Source organism: Scylla paramamosain, chromosome 5, assembly GCF_035594125.1.
Source record: "Scylla paramamosain isolate STU-SP2022 chromosome 5, ASM3559412v1, whole genome shotgun sequence".
Lineage (NCBI taxonomy): Eukaryota > Metazoa > Arthropoda > Malacostraca > Decapoda > Portunidae > Scylla > Scylla paramamosain.
This window is the reverse complement of record NC_087155.1, coordinates 7,775,673-7,796,691: the sequence shown is the minus strand read 5'-3', so window position 1 is coordinate 7,796,691 and position 21,019 is coordinate 7,775,673. Positions and strand designations below refer to the sequence as shown.

The window sequence follows — 21,019 nt, the reverse complement described above, 5'->3', positions numbered from 1 at the left end:
AAATGTTTTAAAATACATGCATGTTCTTGGTGCAGGAGAATGGTACACTGAATATTTTCAAAAACAAATGATTCTCATATTAAGTCTACACAGATTCATCCTTTGGATAAAGAAACAATAACACAGAAAAGGGCTTTGACTGAACTATATTTCATTCTATTTTTTCTTTAAAATTATTGTAATTACATAAGTAGTAATCAGTTAGAAACTATTATGAACTGGTGAATTCATTTACCCATCAGACACTGTCATCTCATTTAAACTTACATGCTTATAGAGTGACACTAATTGAAAGGAAATAATATCCTTCAGAATTCAGTTGTCATAGTCTGCTGTGGATTCAGAAATGAGGTGGCAAATGCTTTTCAGTACTTAAGTTTCATAAAGTTAAGTTAGTTTTGTTAAGTTATGGCTGTTCTGCTTGAGCTCTAGTGTCTGTCAACCTTCCACCATTTGCCATGCCTTGGTGTGTGCCCACTGTGTCCGCCCCACAGTGCTGGCGTCACCCACACACCACCACCTCAGTGTGTTCAGCCAGTCACATTATGTACTCAATGTTTTGTCCTCCATTTTTCTTTTTTTTTTATACAGTTTACACAGCAATTTTTTTTAAGTGCATGAAGTGAATCACATAATTCCTTTGATGCTTTTATGTTATTTTTTTACACAGTTTTAGTCAGTTATGTTTTCTTGATACTTTATATTCTATTAAAATGCAGTGCTATAGAATAAGTGACCCCATTGCCCATTTGCTTAGCAGTATTGAATCTTCCTTCTTCCTTTGTTGCTCAGCTATGGCAAAAAAATTTTTCTCCTTATATTCTATCTGTCTACCAGGCCAGCAGTCCCATACATAGTGGTTCAGACAAAGCACCACATACTCATATACACATCATTCACTCTCTTAGCCCCACTGTGTGAATGATGTGTGTACAAGTACGTGGTGCTTTGTCTGGTCCACCTGATGTGAGAAATTAGTTATGAATGAGTATGAAGATCAATTTTACATCAGGCTTTGATTTTGCAGCCTTTCTTTGTGTGTTTACAACAAAACTATCCTCAGCTCTAAGAAAGTAGACAGTCAGTTGGGAAAGATAAAAAATGAAAAGATGTACTTAGGCAGTTCTAAGGTGAAGAAGTGAAATGACATTGAAGTCTGTATTGTGTTATTAAAATTTTTGAAAAAAAAAAAGCTGAAATTGGATTACCTACTTTACTTAATGTTTAAAGACTAAAAGATTGAATACAGTACTGTGAAGAGATCAGTCCAGTGACACAAGATAGTGAGTGGACTTGAAAGTAGAGTTGAAAGCAAATTCATTGATAGTAATATAAGAAATCTCCAGGACTTGTTACCTATACTATTATATTTTAATGGTGTGTGGACATTAGATGGAGACCTGTCATAAAGGAGAAAAGTAGAAACCACTTTACTTGAAATGGCTGTAGCTGTAAGAAGAGTCGAAGAATTAATTACATCAAGTGACAGTGGAATGCAAGGGATGGAATTGCAGACTTTGAAAGTGAATTGTGTATTTAGTGACAAAATGTTTGAGATTGATACATAGCATTTTGCAGAATACATTTAGGATGGATAGAAGTGGCTGTTTTGTCCTACAATTGAAACTTCACTCTGTCCTGCATCCTCTTCCCTCTGTCTTGTAGTCTGGTGTGGAAATGGGGTTACTTAAATCAATGATAATGAAACAGGTGCTTGTATTTGACAATTTTGATGTTGCAACACTGCACCAGTAACAATTTTTGTTGTTGTTTTACAGTTATTGTTGGTTACCTGATTTTTTTTTATTTATTTATTTATTTTATTTTAGTTCCTTAAATTTCCCACCATTGTACATTAATAGCAACATTGCATCTAACTCTAAAATGTGTTGGGCATAATTTGTAGATTATCTTTCAAGGCAGCAAATTGATTGGCTCATCTCTGTTTACAGGTATGATTTTTAGTTGTAAAACAAATTAATTATCTCAGATTTACCACTTTATAAAATAATGCATATTGAAATATCTTACATTTTTGTTATCATACGTTCATGTTGATATTTGAGGTATTATCAAGGAGATAAATAGAAAAACATCTCTGATATTTTTTTTAAATGGTTGACATTAACACATTAGTTAAGCAACCAGTGTCCATGAACCACAGATTGCCATCAGCAGAAATAGTATCTTTGTAAACAAATGTTTCATACCACTACTGTAAGTGTTTATCTCTTTGTTTACTTGATGCAGATATCAGGGATTCTGAAATGTATTATGTATAGGATGTGTGAAAGTTATGACAGCTCTTGATTTTTTATGAAAAATACTGGAAGTTAAAGCTATGAAATGTGTTATTAGAAGTGTGTCTTCTTTTAATGACTATTGTTGATGGCATGGGCACTGGATGAAAAAAGAGAGATTCTGTGAGTGTCTTGAAGATGTAAGATATATGGAAGTCTTGTTGCTCCCAAGCTCAAGGGGGAGGGAATAATTATAGTTGTGTTGCCAATTAAGTCTACTGCAAGTCAGAATTTATGTACATAATCATAACATGACAGTATTACCTTGACTCAAATGTTGAACTAATTTGGTAGTCATCTATAATAAGAAAAGAATAAGAAAATGACATATTCACCAAGGATAGGCTTTCAGTTATATATTACATAGTTTGTTTTCATATTGCCATAACCCACAAGTGCTATGATATAAGTTTTTTTGGCTGCTGTTTTGCCCTCAGATGCAGGCAAGTGGGACATGCCTGGCTAATGCTTGCAATGCTGTGGTTAGTTAAACGGATAGGAGTCTGTAATCAAAATTATCTTTCAAGACAGAGTGCTGATGAACAGAAGGGTAATAAGAATAGCTACATGTGCAGTGTAAATTATCTTTTCTGTTTGTAAATATTTGTCATCTTTACTCACATAACTTGTGTGACAATATAATGTTATTCCATAATGAATTGTGGTCATGTGTGTAGTGACCAGGAGTACAAAGACAAAAATTATTCTAATACCAGTTGTCATCATGGTCCTAATGTCTGTCCCCCTGGTCAGGGTTTCAGTCCCTAACCAGGCATGACCTCTCATGGTTAAAGATTTATCTCACCTTCAGATCAGTTTTTTCATTGTTTCTATGGATGGTGAAAAAGGAACAAAGGAATCATTACATTGGTGGCAAGCAGTAAAGATCCCTATCAAGTGATATATATATATATATATATATATATATATATATATATATATATATATATATATATATATATATATATATATATATATATATATATATATATATATATATGGCACAGTGCTTCAAATGGTATAATGTGTGTTTGTGTGGCTAGACTGGGATTGCCCCACATTCTTTCCTAAGAAGTTCAATCTTGAAAAACAGCAGCATCTCATGTGTTCATAGTGTAGGATAAATTGAGACACTAGAAATTTATCAAGTGGAGGGAAAAGGCAATGTAGTGACAGAATATATATATATATATATATATATATATATATATATATATATATATATATATATATATATATATATATATATATATATATATATATATATATAAATCTGTGAACAGATAATGCAAAATAGATCAGTGTAGGAGGCAGATACACAACAGTGATAACATTAGAATGAACTAATCATGTTGGAAAAAAAAAAATTAAGTGATGTCAAGTACTGAAACACTCCTCTTGACTTTTTTTCATGTCTAATGAATAACTTGCAAGCCTTGTTAATATAAAATTATGTTACATGTGATGCTGCCTTAAAACTATGACAAGGTTTAACCTTTGTTAATTTCACATGTAAAGAATTATTTTTTTATATATTTTTTTTTATTTTATTTATTTTATTTATTTATTTTTTTCCTGCTCTTGGTACAATTTGTACTGCTTGATGAAAGTCACTGGACACAGGTGCTGGTTAGTGGGGAAGGCAGGCATTTGAATGTTAATACATTGACAAGTACTAGACGAAAAGTAACCTCATTTGACTGCATCATCAGTCAAGCAGTGTAAACTGTGTTGATTTCACACTGTGCCAATTATGCAAAGAATATGAGTGCTTGTACTCCATAACTCACACCTTGTTTGATTGATTGTTTAAGCAATCTCTCATGTTGAACATTTCAGAGTATTGTTCATTCAAATTGAACAATGTTCATATAACTGTATATCTAGTTTAATTTTGAGATAAAAGGCATTTACTATCATGTTCATCCCCCATTTTTGCCTTTTTCAGTATCCAGTGACATTTTGTGAGACCATATTAGAAATACTGTTGGTATAATTATATTCTGATGCACTGCTGCTGTAGTGTACAGCATTGCCCTAATCCTACAAAAAAATAAAGCAAAAAAGTTGCCTTGCTGTACACAATTCTTTATATAAAAAAAGAGCAACAAAAACAATCATGACATATATAGAAGCTCAGCAGTGTAACACAGCCATCATAGCTAGTTGAGTTGCAAGCAGTAATGTTACAATGTACAACTGACATTAATAATTTATTTTATTTTCATAAAAGCAGGTTTGTAAGTTATCATATCTTACTTTAAGCTACCAACCTATCTGCCATGACACGTTACAGTTGTGAACCCTTACAGATCCTATTATAATATCTCTTGTTCAGAGAGAAATATAAAACAATATAGCAAAAGTTTGAATATTAATTTCTTCATGAATTTGTGTTCATGTGGTGATTAATGGTCTTCATATAACTCATATATCTGTAGTTTCTGCAAACTTAGGTCTCCCATTAGTCACACTCCACTTTCTCCTTCCTCTCTCAGCATGGCAGCTGATTGGTGTACTCATAATATCCTTCCCACATCCTTACATTTTTTTTTTTTTTTTTTTTTTAAGAAATTCAATCACCTAATCAATTGCTATTATCTGAAGTCTATTTTTTAAAAGATATCAATAGGAGGACAGTTATTAAAGTATTAACCCTTCAGAAAAGTTGTGAAAATATATTACTGACACAAACTCATCTGTTTGACTTGACTCATGCCACTGGAGAGTTGCTGCACGTCAGCAGTCATAAGGGCACTATACATGCTCAGGCAGCCTGTCCAGCCACCTATGCAAATCAGGACTGTTCAGGCAAAACTGAGTGTGTATGAGACATTGAGGCAGCCTGTGCAGGCCGCATGAGAGGCCACCTCATGAACCTGTAGCTGCCAGGTTGGTTTCGTCTGGCCAGCGTCCAGTCAAACCTGTTTGAGTGTGTTTGGGCAAATGAGGCAGCCTTGAGGCCACATCTCTCAGTACAGCACTCAGCAGCTTACTGTGAACATGTCTGCTGCACACAAAACTTCCAGCTTTTGAAGTTTGATACAGAAACTTATAATATATATATATATATATATATATATATATATATATATATATATATATATATATATATATATATATATATATATATATATATATATATATATATATATATATATATATATATATATATTAAATTATATTATATATACATGGAAAACATAATATATATATATATATATATATATATATATATATATATATATATATATATATATATATATATATATATATATATATATATTTTATTTATATATCTTTTAGCACAAAAATGGGAGTTATGGTGACACATCAAAATATTTAGTTGTAGATATTAAAGGATAATATGCTAGAAATATCATTACATTTAAATTAGGCAGTATGTGGCAGAATGTCAGCCTTCTATGCTCAGAAGCAGTTCACATCTATATCAAACATGAAAATAAGTTACTCTTTCTCTTCTTCTTGGTTTTCTGTAATAACTTGTAGTTCACTGCAACAGTTGCAGACACAAGTATGTCTTAACTCTTCCATATCCATGTGAGAGGCCATGATCTTCACTCCATTGTGTCTCGCTAGAACTGCCTTGAGGCAAGACTGAATAGTGTGTGGGTGACACAGGCTGGCCTTTCTGCCCGGCTGTTCAGGCAGCCAGAGAGGTCGCCTGAGTGTGTATAGGGCCTTATATGAATGGGTTTATGTAAATGATATACCTCCTATGTCTGTTTCCACAATTTCTGTCAAGGGTCATTACTTTGATATTGTTATTGTTTTTCTGTTGATATTTCAGAAACTCAGCTTAGGGCAAGGCTAACTGATAAGGTGATTGGAAATATTATAATTAAAAATTTTGGAAGTGGTAAGAACTATATGAGTGCACCAATCAGCTGCCATGCTGAAATTGTGGAAGGAGGCAGCAGTGTGGTTTGTGGGTCAGTCTGTAGTGCCTATGTATTGTATTGTCATCTAATATCATGTAATCATTGTACTGGTGTGTGTTAGAACTTTTCATACCATACATTTCATTTATATATATATATATATATATATATATATATATATATATATATATATATATATATATATATATATATATATATATATATATATATATATATATATATATATATATATATATATATATATATATATATATATATATATATATATATATATATATATATATATATATATATATATATATATATATATATATATATATATATATATATATATATATATATATATATATATATATATATATATATATATATATATATATATATATATATAACTGTGCTGTTTGTTTAGATGAAAGTATGTATATTATATGTTATGAACATTGGATTTAATTGAGTATACTTTTTCTTGTTATAAAATTCTATTCTACATAAGCAGTATGCATAGGATAAGTGTGAAGAAATTCAAAACTGTAGCATTCAAACAAATTTTTGACAGTATATCAAGCAACATATATTCATTACAATAATCTTTCTTCCCAGAACCTGCTTCTTTGTGCAACACAATCACTGTTTCTGTGTGATTCCTCGGGTGCACAAAAAGCCTCACCCACCCTGGGGAGTGGACAGCCACTGCCAGCTGATCCCAAGATCAACCCTCCATCCTACACATTCATTCAGGGATGGCAGTTCCTGGCACTGGCTGTTTCACTCTTTGTTCCTAAAAACAACAAGTTGCTGTGGTATCTCAAACTTCATCTGGAGAGAAATGCAGATACTAAGTAAGTTTGTTTAAGTTAATATTCATACAGTGCAGTTTCAAACCAATAATGTTCTTAGTCTCATCTTAGGTAATGCAGTCTTGAAACATGACTAGATTGTAAGTAATATTTTATTCCTTGTATTCACTTTTAAATTTTTGTATTTGATCTGTAAGTTACATTGTCATTTAAAATAATTTTGTCCCTTTATTATTATTTGTTGCTTTCCACAGTAACTCTCTTTTTCAAAAAATAGTGTCATTAATTGTTGAATTCACATCACATTATAATCTCTGATTTCATTTTCTCATTTGTTGTGTGTATATTTCAGTTGCAAAATTCACTCAAATGCATTTCATGTAAAAGTTTTTTTTGTGTGCTATTTTGGTATATACATAGAAAAATACGGGGACATAGATGGATGCAACATGATATTCATAAGCCCATCATACCCTGCCACTTTTTTTGCAGATCTGAGGTAGGAAAATATGCTGCATATTGCCAGCGAGCCCTTGAGCGAACCCTAGAACATGGAGGTCGTGAAGCCAAACCTTCCCGTATGGAAGTTCTCTCTATCCTGCTAAAGAACCCATACCACCATTCCCTGCCCCATGCTATACCCGTCCACTTCATCAATGGAACATACCAAGTAAGTAAGAGCATAATGCATGAAGCTGCTTTGGAAATCTTGTATAGTAGTTGGATCTCAAAAAAAGACATTGTATTTATTTATTTATTTAATTACTGGCACTGTATTTCCTGTGTATCCTGAAAGGCAAAAAAAAAAAAAGACATTTAGGAGACTAGGGATCCTTTCTTTATCTATAATCTTATGATGAGGGCAGATATAGAGGGGGAAAAGCAGTTTAATTTTTCTGAACCTTGTTTTTGATGCCTTGCAAGAAACAAACATATTAAGAAGAGGATCCTCAGTCCCTTCATGCCATTCCTTTTAGTTGCTTTATTGTGATATACAGATAATACAAAGTACTCCACATCCTGTGTCTGAGGTGTGTTGTGTGTTTATGACCCTTCTAAAATTCTCTCAGGTTCTTTTGCATCTAATGGTGTATCTTTTTGTTCAGGTGATTGGCTTTGATGGTTCAACAACCATTGAAGAGTTCCTGTCATCACTGAACCATGAGATAGGGTGTCGGGATGTTCAACAGTCAGGATTTGCTCTCTTCTCAGATGATCCCATTGAGAAGGACCTTGAACACTGTCTGAACCGAAATGCTAAGGTTTGTCAGTTGCTGTGTTCATCATCAGTATTATCTTGAATATGATATCTCATAGTATATTATATGTATTGCCACATAACACACATATATTGATGTACTTTCCCTCTTTTAAGCTATGTGATGTTATATCCAAATGGGAGACAGCACTGAGAGAAAAGGGCTCTGGAAAGTTTGAAAATACCAAAGTTATACGTCTCCTTTATAAGTAAGTAAACTAAGAGGTGTTTGGTGATTGTACTTCCAGCTTTGCATATAATCTTAAGATATCATGGTTTATATATCTTTGTAAAGGCACAAGGAAGAACCTACCAGTCCAGGTATTGACACCTTACCTCTTACACAGGTCTCGATTATATTACCGAGCTGCTGCTAAGCATGAAACTGACAAGGAAAAGTTGCTGCTGTGCTACCAAGTAAACCAACAGATACAGCAGGGCAAGTTCCCGATTACCTGGGAATTAGCACTAGAATTAGCAACACTCATGGCACAGGTAACTACTATATACTGTTCACATTTACCTACTTGCTTTTGTATTTCATTTGCAATTTGCAAACTAAGAATCAGGTACACAGATGAAGTTTGTAATCATGATTTAGAACACAAGAAAATAGATGAAGATGAACAGCATCTGATTAGATAGCATGACCTTCCTGTGGTAACAGAATAAATATTTTTTTAATACTTATAGTATACTGAACATGAGGTTTCATTCTGATGGGAAGATCCATTTGTGTAAAGCTCAAACACAACTTGTATAACATGATTCCCATTTACAGATTGACATGGGAGAAGTGAACAGTGAGAGGTCCAGAGGGTCAGGTTCATCAGGCCCCTCAACGGCACACGTCCAGCAGGCATTCAACAAGTTCTATCCTGCCAGATACAGGGAAGACCTTTCAGATGAGGACACCAAGTAAGTCTACAGTCTACCTCTTGACTTGGACTTTCATCAAGTCAATGTAAAGATACTTTGTGTGTAAATTTATATGTAGCATGATTCATGTGGTTTAAACCCTTAAAAGCTGTGATGATATAGGCTTGAATATAAATTGATTGGTGATAAATATCAAGTTCTTTTGTTTATTATCTTTACAGAAACTTGCTTGATAGTTTACAAGAAAAGTGGGTCAGTCTACGAGGAAGGTCACAGAGTGACTGTGTACGCATTTATTTGACCTGTACTAGGAAATGGCCTTATTTTGGGGCTACACTCTTCCCTGCTGCTACTCCTTCTCCTGATGGCCCTCCAACCCCTGTGTGGGTGGCAGTGAGTGAGGATGCCATCTCCTTGCTGGACTACACCACAATGGTGTCTGTAGGAAGGTGAGGATGGGATTTGCAATCAGAACCTGATGGTATTTATGTAATTGTGATGTACAGGACAAGAGCTATGCTTATATATTGTTCTATTTTCATATCTTCTGTTATTCAGCTTGGCTTTGAATTCATGAATAGTTGTTGCATGGACCATATCTGCATCCATTTTATTTCAGGCTTCTATTGCTCTGTGTGGAAAACTTAATTTCTTGATGTTTCTGATATGAAAAGATTTTTTAGCTTATTTCTTTGACCTCTCATATCTTTTACATCCAATTCAAATAAACCATCTCTGTTTACTCCTTCCATTTTCTTCATAGCCCTAAATATTGCAGTTAGGCCACTCTTTTCTCTGCTTTATCTTTTTTACAATAGATTGTTTCAAAATTGTTAATCATCCTTTGTATGACAAATGCCACAGGCTCAAGACTATTTTAGTTGTTGTTCTGTGTATCTTTTCTAACTTCATGATGCCCTTTTTTATTTTGGGTGACCACATCAATGCTATGTATTTCTATCTTGGCCCTCTCTCTCTCTCTCTCTCTCTCTCTCTCTCTCTCTCTCTCTCTCTCTCTCTCTCTCTCTCTCTCTCTCTCTCTCTCTCTCTCTCTCTCTCTCTCTCTCTCTCTCTCTCTCTCTCTCTCTCTCTCTCTCTCTCTCTCTTTTCTTCCTTCTTCTTTATCATCTTTTCATATGAATAAGTGAATGCTTTTCTTGTGACTCTTCCCAGTAAATCTGTTCATCTGATTCTGTGGTGATAAATTATTTGTAAATATAAGTCCTAAATCTTTTCTTCCATGGTTTTGCATAACTTGTCTTTTCTTATTTTATAGTTATATATATGTCTTGTACTCTTTCCAGATGCTGTTACTTTGCATTTCTGAGTTGAACTCCATTTTGAATATCATGGGCTCCATTTCAATATCTTATTTGTAATATTTCACTGTAATATTTCACTTATGTGAAATATTTGTAATATTTCACTGTCTGTTTTCACCTTTCTTAATATTTTGGCATCATCTGTAAATAAATTTGTATAGCTGTATTTTCTCTGTCATATCATTGATGTATATATACCAAGACATGACAGGTGTCAGAACAGAACACTAACTTTGCTCCATGATGATTCTTGATCTATAATCACCACTCTCCTCTCTCTCTCTCTCTCTGTCTTTTAGGTTATCTTCCATCCATTCCTTTCAAACCATCTACATGTTCTGAATTTCATAGCAATCTTTTGTCACATGCCTTCTTAAAATCTAACTATACACAGTCTGCCCATCCATTCCTGTCCTGTATAATGTTGATTACTCTCAAATTGAACTTGAAAAATTTATTTTACTACATGAGCTATGACTTTTGAATCCAACCTGACATTTAGGAGGAGGATTTGTTTCTTCTTAAAACTGCATCCATCAATATCATTATTTTGAAACATTTATTCAATGCCACTGGTTAATGATATTGGTATATAATATAAGAGTTTTTCCCTGTTCCCTCCTTTGTAAATTAGGGCGGTATTTGCTTTTTTTTGCCATCTAGGGTTACATTAATATTATGTACCCATCTTCTCTGCAAGCTAATTTCTGCATTACTTAATCATCCATTCAGGCACTCCATTTCCTCCAGGAGTTTTTCTCACATCTGTATTTTCCATTATTATCTTTACTTCCTGTATACCTTTATTCATTTCTTCCAGTACCATACCCCTTCTTCCACCCTTATATCCCTTGAAATAGCTTAACTCTGTGAAGACTTTGAAAACATTTGTTTATTATTTCTGCTTAACCAGTTGGCTCATCATATAGTATTCTCTCTAATCTCAGTTTTTCTGTACCTTTCTTATTTTTCAGTTTTGCATTTACAATTTCAGACAAAGTTTTGACTCTTCTTTACATAAACTGGAACCTGATTCTGGTACAGTCTTGAAGTGTTTGAGTCTGTAGTGCCATTAAAGAGACAAAAGCTCAGAATATTATAATAACTATGTTTATCTACGTTAGTGCAGATAAGTTAATGAATCAAAATAAGGTTCTTAGTATATCACCTTACTTGCTGTCGTATTCTTGTGAGAGAGAGAGAGAGAGAGAGAGAGAGAGAGAGAGAGAGAGAGAGAGAGAGAGATTAAATTATTAAATAAAAAATGTACGTAAAATATGCCTGCTGAATGTTTCATTAAATGTAGTTGTGTTACAACATTTGAAAATTTTTCATTACAGATATGGATATAGCTCTGTTGTTACTTTTGGTGGATGTCAAGAAGATTTCATGTTAGTGGTACATACACCTGAAGAGGACAGTGCCCATCACCCTCCAGGCACACACAAGCTTTTGTTGTGTATGAACAAACCAAAGGTAATTTTCAACTTTCATCAGAATTGTGTGTGATTATGCATCTTTTATGGACACACACACACACACACACACACACACACACACACACACACACACACACACACACACACACACACACACACACACACACACACGACATACAAGGAAGCATGAGAAGAAAATAAAGGGTGGATGTTCAAGTGACATCAAGAAATGCAGCTTCCCATATCAAATTATTGCAACCTGGAATGAACTGAAGGAAGAGGTAGTTGTGGCAAACAGTGTTCACATGTTTAAAGAGAAACTGGATAAATATGGATATGGAGACAGGACAAGATGACCTTTTGCTCATGCCCTGTACAATACAACACATAACACTGCTGATGAAGTGCCTATATATAAATACATCCACCTGAAATTAAGAGATTATGAATTTTGCTCTTTATACATAGTAGTGTATGTAGTAGCAGGACAGTGAAGGCTAACTGAAAATCACTTGGTGATCGTATTGGCCTGATTGGTAACATGTCAGATTTGTGTACAGCCATGAGTGTTCTGTTAGGTGTGTGAAGCATTCATTCACCAAGAGCTGTCTATCATGGCCAGTTCATCTCATCTTAGATAAATTTCTCAGTTTTCATGATGCTCCAGAGCAACCATTATGTGTTTGGATTTTTGTTATTTCTTGTTTTAGGTTTACTGAGTCAATTGACATTATGAAATGAAGATGGAGTCAAATTCTTTATTGAGTATCTGATCCTTGGAACTTCCTGTAAGAATTGGCCATAACTCCCTCTTTATCCATCTAATTTTTGCACACTTCTCTCCCTAGTGACAATTTTTTTAATTGTGTCTACACATTCACCAAATGAAATACCATGCATTTCCTCTACGTAAGAAAGTTCATTGTTACCAAATATAGATATGCACAAATGTTGGTCTTTAATGAAAAATATGTTTATGTATTTGAGTTCCTAAAGGAGTGCTTTCATATATTTTTATGATGTTCATTTATCAACAGTGTATAATAATGGCAAAGTCTCAAGAAACTTAATTTTCATATTAATTTGTTCACTGTTTATTATATTTCAGATCCTTGAGCTGACTCTCCTGATAGCAGACTACATGAATGCCCTTGGCCGCCCCATCCCCGGCACCCCCCAGACAGGCACCCTGACCCGTCATGGATCCAGAAGGTCGGCACGCTCACACATAACCTCCATCCCAGGGCAGCCTGATCTGCTCAAGATGACAACGGAAGTAGATCACAAGCTGCAGCGCCTTGATGCTAAGCGGAGAGCACCAGTGGACTCCTCTGTTGTCTGACCTTCAGTTCAGGCTCGGGCATCCTGAGTCAGGTTCATGCTCGGCCCCACCGCCACGCTGTGATAATGGTTCACTTTCCTCCCAGTGTTCTTTCCTGTTTCTGAGGAATATTAATCAAATGCTGAATATTGATAGATAAATTCATCAACATTTCAGTTACAAGGGGGAATAGGTAAATAGTATTGCATGATACGCAACATTACCTAATGTGAATTTAGAACATCTTTTGTGGCCGAGCATTATCATTAAACAAACTTAATTAGCTTCTCATAGTGAGCAGTTTATATTACTTCAGCTTAACTTTTTTTGTATTTTTTTACTGAAATTATATTTGGGATGATAGACCTATTTGAAACTATGTGGGGCACAAAATTGAGGTTTTATAATCATTGAGGAAAGATAATTGCAGGTCCTACAGCTAATAATGTGCCTTATGCTGCACTGGATATCAATGAATAGGAGTCACATTTCTTTGAGTTACTTTAATTCTGAGAGTGCACAAATGTGATGATAATAGAGTTGCCAGAAATACCATGAATACACAATACTCTAAAGTGCTAAGCAACACTAGTCCATTGTACACCTAGTCGTGAAATGAAAGTATAAATCCCATTTAGGTGATAAACACAGCCATCACAAGAACAGTAGAACCAAAACTCATCACAATGATAGTACTACAATCATATAATTGTTTTTATTGCATCACACATCTATATCTCAATTTTGAAGCTAAAACAAATTGACTGCCACAAAATTTTAATGAAAACATAAGGGTGTTTCAGCTTCGACAACTTAATGCTGCATACCAGTGAAACCTCTTTTATATTTTTCCAGCATATTAATTCAATATGAAATCCATGTTCTTACAAGAAAGTTAAATTTAGTAAATATATATATATATATATATATATATATATATATATATATATATATATATATATATATATATATATATATATATATATATATATATTAGACAGTCCTTAGGTTGGGACCAACTGTCCTTCATAACATGATTACATAAGATGTGGTCATATTCAGACTACATTACATCTATTGGGAAGAAATATATTTTTTTTCAGGAACACATAGGTGTTACATATGAAAAAATTATATGTATATTATATTTTCACACTTATGCCAAATCCCTAATATCCATAGTCACATATATAGTACACTGCATTATATTGAACAAGTTTTAGTTTTCAGATAACTTCTTTTAACATGGGGTACAAAATTCCATTGTCTAAAAATAGAGCTGTTGATAATAACCAAGCATAGACTGAGCTACTATTAATTCATTGATACGGAGACATTGGTGTCAACTTTCCTCCAATTATTATCATTATTATTTTTTCATTATTGTTTTTAAACATTAAAAGTATGTATATTTACACATTTTATGATAAATTAAGTGTTCCTCATAAGGAGAAGTGTATTTTTTTTATTTGTTGATGTCATTGTGATATAATCCAGTTATACAAGTAAACTGAAATATCATTAATGAAAATTTGTGCCATAAGTAAGAAATGTAAAGAGAAAAAGGCACGCTTATGTTCATGCAGCATCACTGAGGGGAATGAAACACATTGGATTAATGGCAGAAGGAAGAAAATACCCAACTGTACCATAGTAGGTAAATGAGGAAGGGAATTTCTTTTCAAGGTTCATCTTATTAAGAGTCATACAGGATCTCGTTCAACATACATGTCAGTGCAACAACAGGATTTATGAGAGTCTTGTACCTGGCTGTTTTTTGTCACATATAACTTAATAATTTCTTTGTGAACTTTGCTATGATCTTTCTTCTTTCTCTGAAAGTAATGTTGATGATCTCATTTGCTGCCATTCATGTCCCCTGATGAGTTATCAGTGATAAATGGCAGTCCACATTTGGCCTGTTTCCAAGTAGAGTCATATTTAGTAATTCTGACTTGACTCTTGTTGCCTCAGCTCACACCTGTAACTAGAGGTGTTGAGAGGGAGGAACCTAAGGTGTTTCTCCACTATTGTGTCCACTCTGGCTAACAGATGCACATGTTCACAGGATGATATTTAATTTACACTGCACACCATCGTAGTGAAGGGGACATAGTTTAGGGACTAACTGATAAAGAAATAGTGAATGAAATACTGAAGACTTTGAGGTAAGAAAGGCCAATGAAACAATGTTAAGTGTCTAGGTGAGTTGCTTTGTTGCTTCTCATTCAACAGCTGCCAACCCTCACATTGGGATTCCATAGATATGACATCAAATCTTTGGAAGGCTTAGTAGGAATTTATCCAATATTGTACATCACAAAGTCTTGAAGTGGAAATTGTAGAGTGATCTTCATGGAAGACCACTTTTAAGTAAAGAGAAAATATTGCAACTACTATGTAGTAATCTTGCATTTTCTTTGGCTTTTACATGTCATATCATGATGTAAAGAAAACAATTCTTTAAAGCTGTAACTATTTTATAAATAGTAATGTGATGCTGTTATAAGATTGCTTCCCAGTTAATATACCTCTAACCTTACAGTATGTGTGCACACACTGATTCTTCTGCCCTGTATGTATATGCTGGTTTATTGAAGTATATTGAGTTAGCTGTATAATAGTTGTGTAACCATACAAAGCAACAGTTTTATTTAAAACATGACCAAGAGAGGTAGACAGATAGACAAAGGAAGGAGAATAGTAAATCAAGAAAATATAAAGAATTAGCTTAAATATTCAGTCTGAAAATACAGGCAAATGAATATTATAAGCATACATTCATTGACAGGAGTCACAGTCATTTAATGGCTGAAGTGTTGATATTACCATGTGTTCATTTGTTCTTTAATCAGGAAATTGGATGCAGTTGTTTTGTTATCATCATCATTACCATCATCATCGTTCATCATCACTTATCAGTGTCCAGTCCTTACACTATAAAAACAGGATAGGAGATCTGAATTCAGAGAGAGCACCAATAATTTCAGTTGAACATAAGCTAGATCACTTGAAATGAGTCATACATCCAATCAGTGATAATCCTGGGCATTTAAAACTTTCTAAGATTCTGAGCACATAAGAACATAAGAAAATAAGGGAAGCTGCAAGAAGCCATCAGGCCTATATGTGGCAGTCCCTTTGTGGGGCTTTATTATTCTTTGAAGGAAAGACTGTGACTCCTAGCTAAGTCAATATTTTCATGTCATCTGAACACACAATGCTTGCACAATAGGAGTGGTGATGAATATGACTTTTTTCAAGCAAGTAAATCTATCTACCTCTGCCAAACCAGAAAGATTATATGAAACATTGTAGATTGATCAGTGTTAAGTACCTTACCAAGCAGACTATGGCTGTGTTCACATGTTAAATCCAATATAGGTTAAATATGAAACTTCAGCCCATTTCTATATTTTCCCCAAACAGATCACTAAGAGCATTCTCGCTTATTTTTTTGCAACTTACTGTGTGTCTGAATTGGCTTATACTGCACAATATACAAAGTCATGTGTTTAAATTATTCATTCCTGTGTTTGCTTTTATGATGTAGTACTGAGAGGAAAATATGAATATAACCTAAATAGTTCCAAACTACTATGGTACAGTAGCTACAATGCTGACACAATGATGCTATGTTGCAGTGAAAATAGTCCCCATATATTATTATTACTGGTCATAAACATGTAATTTTTTTATGAAGATTGATCAATATTTTACTTCAGAGGAACATTTTTTAGTCAGGTATTTCTTATGTGCGTGTATTGTCTTAGGAATATGAATGATTATTGTGATACTCATACACATATATAACATATGACTTTAAAGTATTACAGTATTAGTACTGGATGGTGAAACTCAAAGCTATGAATATATTTTCAGTAGGGTCTTGCTTGGAATAAAAAAAAAATAAAAAAGAGAGAATAGTCATAGAATTTTGGGTCAAACAATGTTACACTTCATTAATAGTGGCAGCAATTGGTTTCCATGATTATTTTCTTTGGGATGCATTAATATGAATCTTCACATATGTTATTTGATTGCATTTACTTTGTCATGTGTTCAAACTACATAATTTTGTACTAGTTTAATTTTTTACTGATGATCAAAGGTGCCATAAATACTAGTCAGAATTTGTAATAATTTTTCATCATATTCCACCAAGTCTGATGAAGTATGCCTTCCAAGATTGTATAACTAAGGTACAATGTAAGGCTTCATGCTATGTATATATATATTTTTTTTTTATGTAGTAGCTTGATTATGTTAAGTAGTGACTGCTGTGAATGGAAGGCTTGCCATTGTAGCTCATGGAACAGAACATTTATTGACTCAAACCAGAGACGGCAGTTATATATACAATTAATGGTCAACACCTTTAGTCATTTTACAGACACAGAGCTTTAAATTGATGTGTACAGTTTGTGAGTTTTGTATGTGGTCTGTATATCCCCCATATGGTTTGTGGAGAAAGCCAAGGGAATGTTCCTGCTATGCCTTATTTTTGTTTCAGTTTTGGCATTTCAGTAGTTATCATACAGTCATATGTAATTAATATGTATGTAGGTAGTGACTTAAAGGCACAAACTGTGCATACATTACCATGTGTGTGTCACACATTGTTTCTTTTACTTTCAATAAATGTAGAGAAAATAATATGAACACTGGTAAATTAATAAATATTTTCTATCCCCACATTATTCCATCACTGGTCCATGTATCCTAAATGTCTCCATCCTGTATATTCTTTGTTGTTCAGTTATATCTATATAGCAAACTGAGATTTCTCTTAAAGGGGGATAGCATTGTAGATATAAAAATATACAAGGAAGGGGTCTTCAAGTTCCCTCACTCCATCCCTCTTAGTCATGCTTTATGATCTGCCAAGAATACAGTGGCAGAATTTTTCCATCCTGATTGTGGAGTGTGTAGCTAGAGTGTCCCCCAGATGGATTACTTACTACCACCAGAAATTCTCTGCAATATTTAGAGTGGGTCTGTGAGTTCTGTAAGTGAAATCCAGAGATGATAGTGCTTTGAGAAACCCAATAATGGATGGCAAAGCAGATGAAGGATTTATAAGAGAGAGGCTTGAAGACTCATAAAAGATGTTGATGGCTAAGTATCAGGAAAATTGGGCATATCTGAATAAAAGTAAATGAGAAAAATCTGTAACAGCAAATTTATAAAAGCATGCTGCACAAGTTGCAGTGTAATGCTCAAACTAAATACCTTAAACACATATAGTTAATTGATGCAGGAAAGTATAACCACAGGAAACAGATGGTGTAGACACAATGAGAGTTTTATAATGTACACTTCTCCTTCCTCATATGAATGGGTTACATTCTGAAAAAAAAAATAATAATAATAAAACAAGCTTTCATATAGTGAATACATTATAACATGGGACCAACGAAAACGTGGTTGATGTGTTCCTCACCGCTCCCTAGTCCTACCAAGAGGTATTTTAAGGATTTTCTGGCCACCATTTCACACACACACACACACACACACACACACACACACACAAAAAAAAAAAAAAAAAAAAAATAGAAATAAAATAAATAAAATAATAAAAATAGAAAAATAAATAAATAAATAGAATAAATAAATAATAAGATATGCAATGGAAATCTATACCTTAGAAGTTAAAGAGAAAGGTATTAAACAATGAATAAATGAAGAGATACATTGAAAACCTTACAATTAAAAGCTTAGCTGAAGGGCAATGTGAGCCCCTTATGCCTCTGGCTGGTGAGAGTCAATGACTGGTAAGGGCTGGTGACGACTAGCTGGTGAGGGAGGTCGAGTTGGTGACCGGCTGCCGAGGGAGGGCAAGCTGGTGAATGGCTGGTGAGGGAAGGCATGTGAACGGTGGCTGAACATATACAGGTTGTCCTTAGAAAAAAAAAAAAAAAAAATGAAAAACAGTTTCACTCCCTATAACTCACTGATTTAGATATTTAATTTAATTTCATTTTCCCAGAATCAATTGAACCTAATAATGGTAAAGTGCGACTAAATTTTGAGAAAAGAAAATGGCATAATATATTACTGTAAGCACAAAAATGTCAAAGAAGTGCAAAGAAACTGTTTCACAGAGATCCATCAATGTAATGGATGCATCGTTGCTCGCATCAGTCTCAGATGCTATACAGAAGCTGATGGAACTGTTAACGTTCATAAGCAACGTCGGTCGTCTACCGGCCCCGCAAAAGAACAATATTAATTGCTGGAGACCCAATCTCCATAGGAGTTTGCACAAATGGCATGTGAGATTTGGAAATCATAACCACAAAATCGAGTGCCCATTGCACTTTGAAGCACATCCATCGGAGATGTTACATTCCAACATTAATGTAACATCTCCAATGGATGCATTTCAAAATGCAATGGGCACTCGATTTTGGGATTTCTGTTTCATTTGATTAATACATAGCACTTCCACAACTCATACACTATTCAGATAATATACTATAATGTGGTAATTATATCAGTGATAAGTTAACTGGACATTTTTTTTTTTTTTTCTTCTTTTCTGAGCAGAGGGCGTGCCATCCACTGGAAAGAATGTGATGAAATGAAAGTAGCTGATTACGTTTCATAAAAATGGCTTGAATTTCCGTGACTGGAAGATGAATAAAACTACACTGACTAATTAATTGGCAGTCATTGGCACAAAAACAGAGGTTACGTGGTTCGACCAGGTAATTCAAACAATTGTTTCTTCAATTTTCAAGTAATAAGCCCCAGTGATGTGCTCGTTCATTCCTTTAAAAACGTGCAATGATAGACAATGGAGAAACAGTATACCACCAGTATTTTATGTTCCCTGTATAGACTGTCATTAATGAGTAGCAATAAGTACTCAGCATACAATAATATAGCCCAATATACATTACAATTTACTCGATAAAATACACTAAGTAAGATCCCAGATGTCACCACACAATAAAATTAACTAGGTTTTCTGAATTTACAACTTGATCCAAGAATTGCTCAAGATTCAGTGTATTACATGTTAAAATTATATAAGATGCAGTTGTTAATAACTCCGTACAGGAAATATTACTATAAAACAATCAATATGCGATAGTTAGATGTGGAGAAAGTGAGCTACAAATGTTTCACTCCTGTTTCATTGAGAGGATCAAGGCAGTGTGAGGAACGGCAGGTGACGCTGTTCTGATATAAAATTAGAAAAGCCTGTATTAAACGCTATATATAATTATGGAACATCTCGTGTACCTATAGAGATACTTCAGGCATTCGTGTCTTCAGTCGTTATACACAGGTAAGCGCAAAGTAACAAACAATGTGGTATTTATTGTTATCACTGTCATGCCTTCCAAATCTCTGTGTCAGGAAAAACAAGCCGGACATTATGCACAATTTCATGGTCCAGCTTATTGGTCTTCCCGTGAACCTAGCTCAGTAATATAACAAAAATATTCATTTTCAGCCACAGTGAACTTATATTAAAAATTAGTATTTACATGTACGGCTTATGGTGAGTGCCAAGGTGACGGGCCCAGGATGCCTCTTCTCAGGACCCCTTTCTAGTGTTAAGTAGTCATTGCCGTTCCTTAAAATGTTGGCACGGGCAAGTACGTACTGTAGGGAGATTGTTCTCAGCCGGCAAGGCCACCAGTCAACTACATGACGTTTCGTGGATGGTGTTTTAACAGAGAGAGAGAGAGAGAGAGAATTAGGTTCCTATTTTGTATAGGTAAAAATTTGCTTTTTTTTTTTGGGGGGGGGGTAAATTTCTACAATA

General features: G+C 34.1%; 1 protein-coding gene and 2 long non-coding RNA genes across 18 annotated transcripts in view; 2 read left to right on the top strand and 1 right to left on the bottom strand.

The window, feature by feature from the left end:
• The window catches only part of LOC135100478 (uncharacterized protein CG43867-like), a 132,163-nt gene extending 114,229 nt beyond the window's left edge, over positions 1 to 17,934 (top strand). For all 10 annotated transcript variants that reach the window (XM_064003439.1, XM_064003429.1, XM_064003432.1 and 7 more), the window contains 9 exons: positions 6,824 to 7,062; positions 7,513 to 7,690; positions 8,127 to 8,282; positions 8,396 to 8,487; positions 8,626 to 8,773; positions 9,060 to 9,196; positions 9,379 to 9,606; positions 11,820 to 11,955; positions 13,027 to 17,934. In XM_064003439.1, the coding sequence (XP_063859509.1) occupies positions 6,824 to 7,062; positions 7,513 to 7,690; positions 8,127 to 8,282; positions 8,396 to 8,487; positions 8,626 to 8,773; positions 9,060 to 9,196; positions 9,379 to 9,606; positions 11,820 to 11,955; positions 13,027 to 13,260 (1,548 nt within the window). In that variant the 3' untranslated portion in view covers positions 13,261 to 17,934. The remainder of the gene's footprint in view (positions 1 to 6,823; positions 7,063 to 7,512; positions 7,691 to 8,126; positions 8,283 to 8,395; positions 8,488 to 8,625; positions 8,774 to 9,059; positions 9,197 to 9,378; positions 9,607 to 11,819; positions 11,956 to 13,026) is intronic.
• A 17-nt stretch (positions 17,935 to 17,951) lies between these two features.
• On the bottom strand, positions 17,952 to 20,901 carry LOC135100481 (uncharacterized). The gene is made up of 3 exons (XR_010268731.1): positions 20,739 to 20,901; positions 18,947 to 19,092; positions 17,952 to 18,588 (listed from the first exon to the last, which is right to left on the bottom strand). It is a non-coding gene; the product is annotated as an uncharacterized LOC135100481 (long non-coding RNA).
• The window catches only part of LOC135100480 (uncharacterized), a 61,562-nt gene continuing 60,253 nt past the window's right edge, over positions 19,711 to 21,019 (top strand). For 2 of the 7 annotated variants that reach the window (XR_010268730.1, XR_010268725.1), the window contains exon 1: positions 19,712 to 20,536. This is a non-coding gene — a long non-coding RNA (uncharacterized LOC135100480). Of the gene's footprint in view, positions 20,537 to 21,019 lie in introns of all 7 variants that reach the window. The other 5 variants (XR_010268728.1, XR_010268724.1, XR_010268726.1 and 2 more) reach the window with 4 other exon arrangements.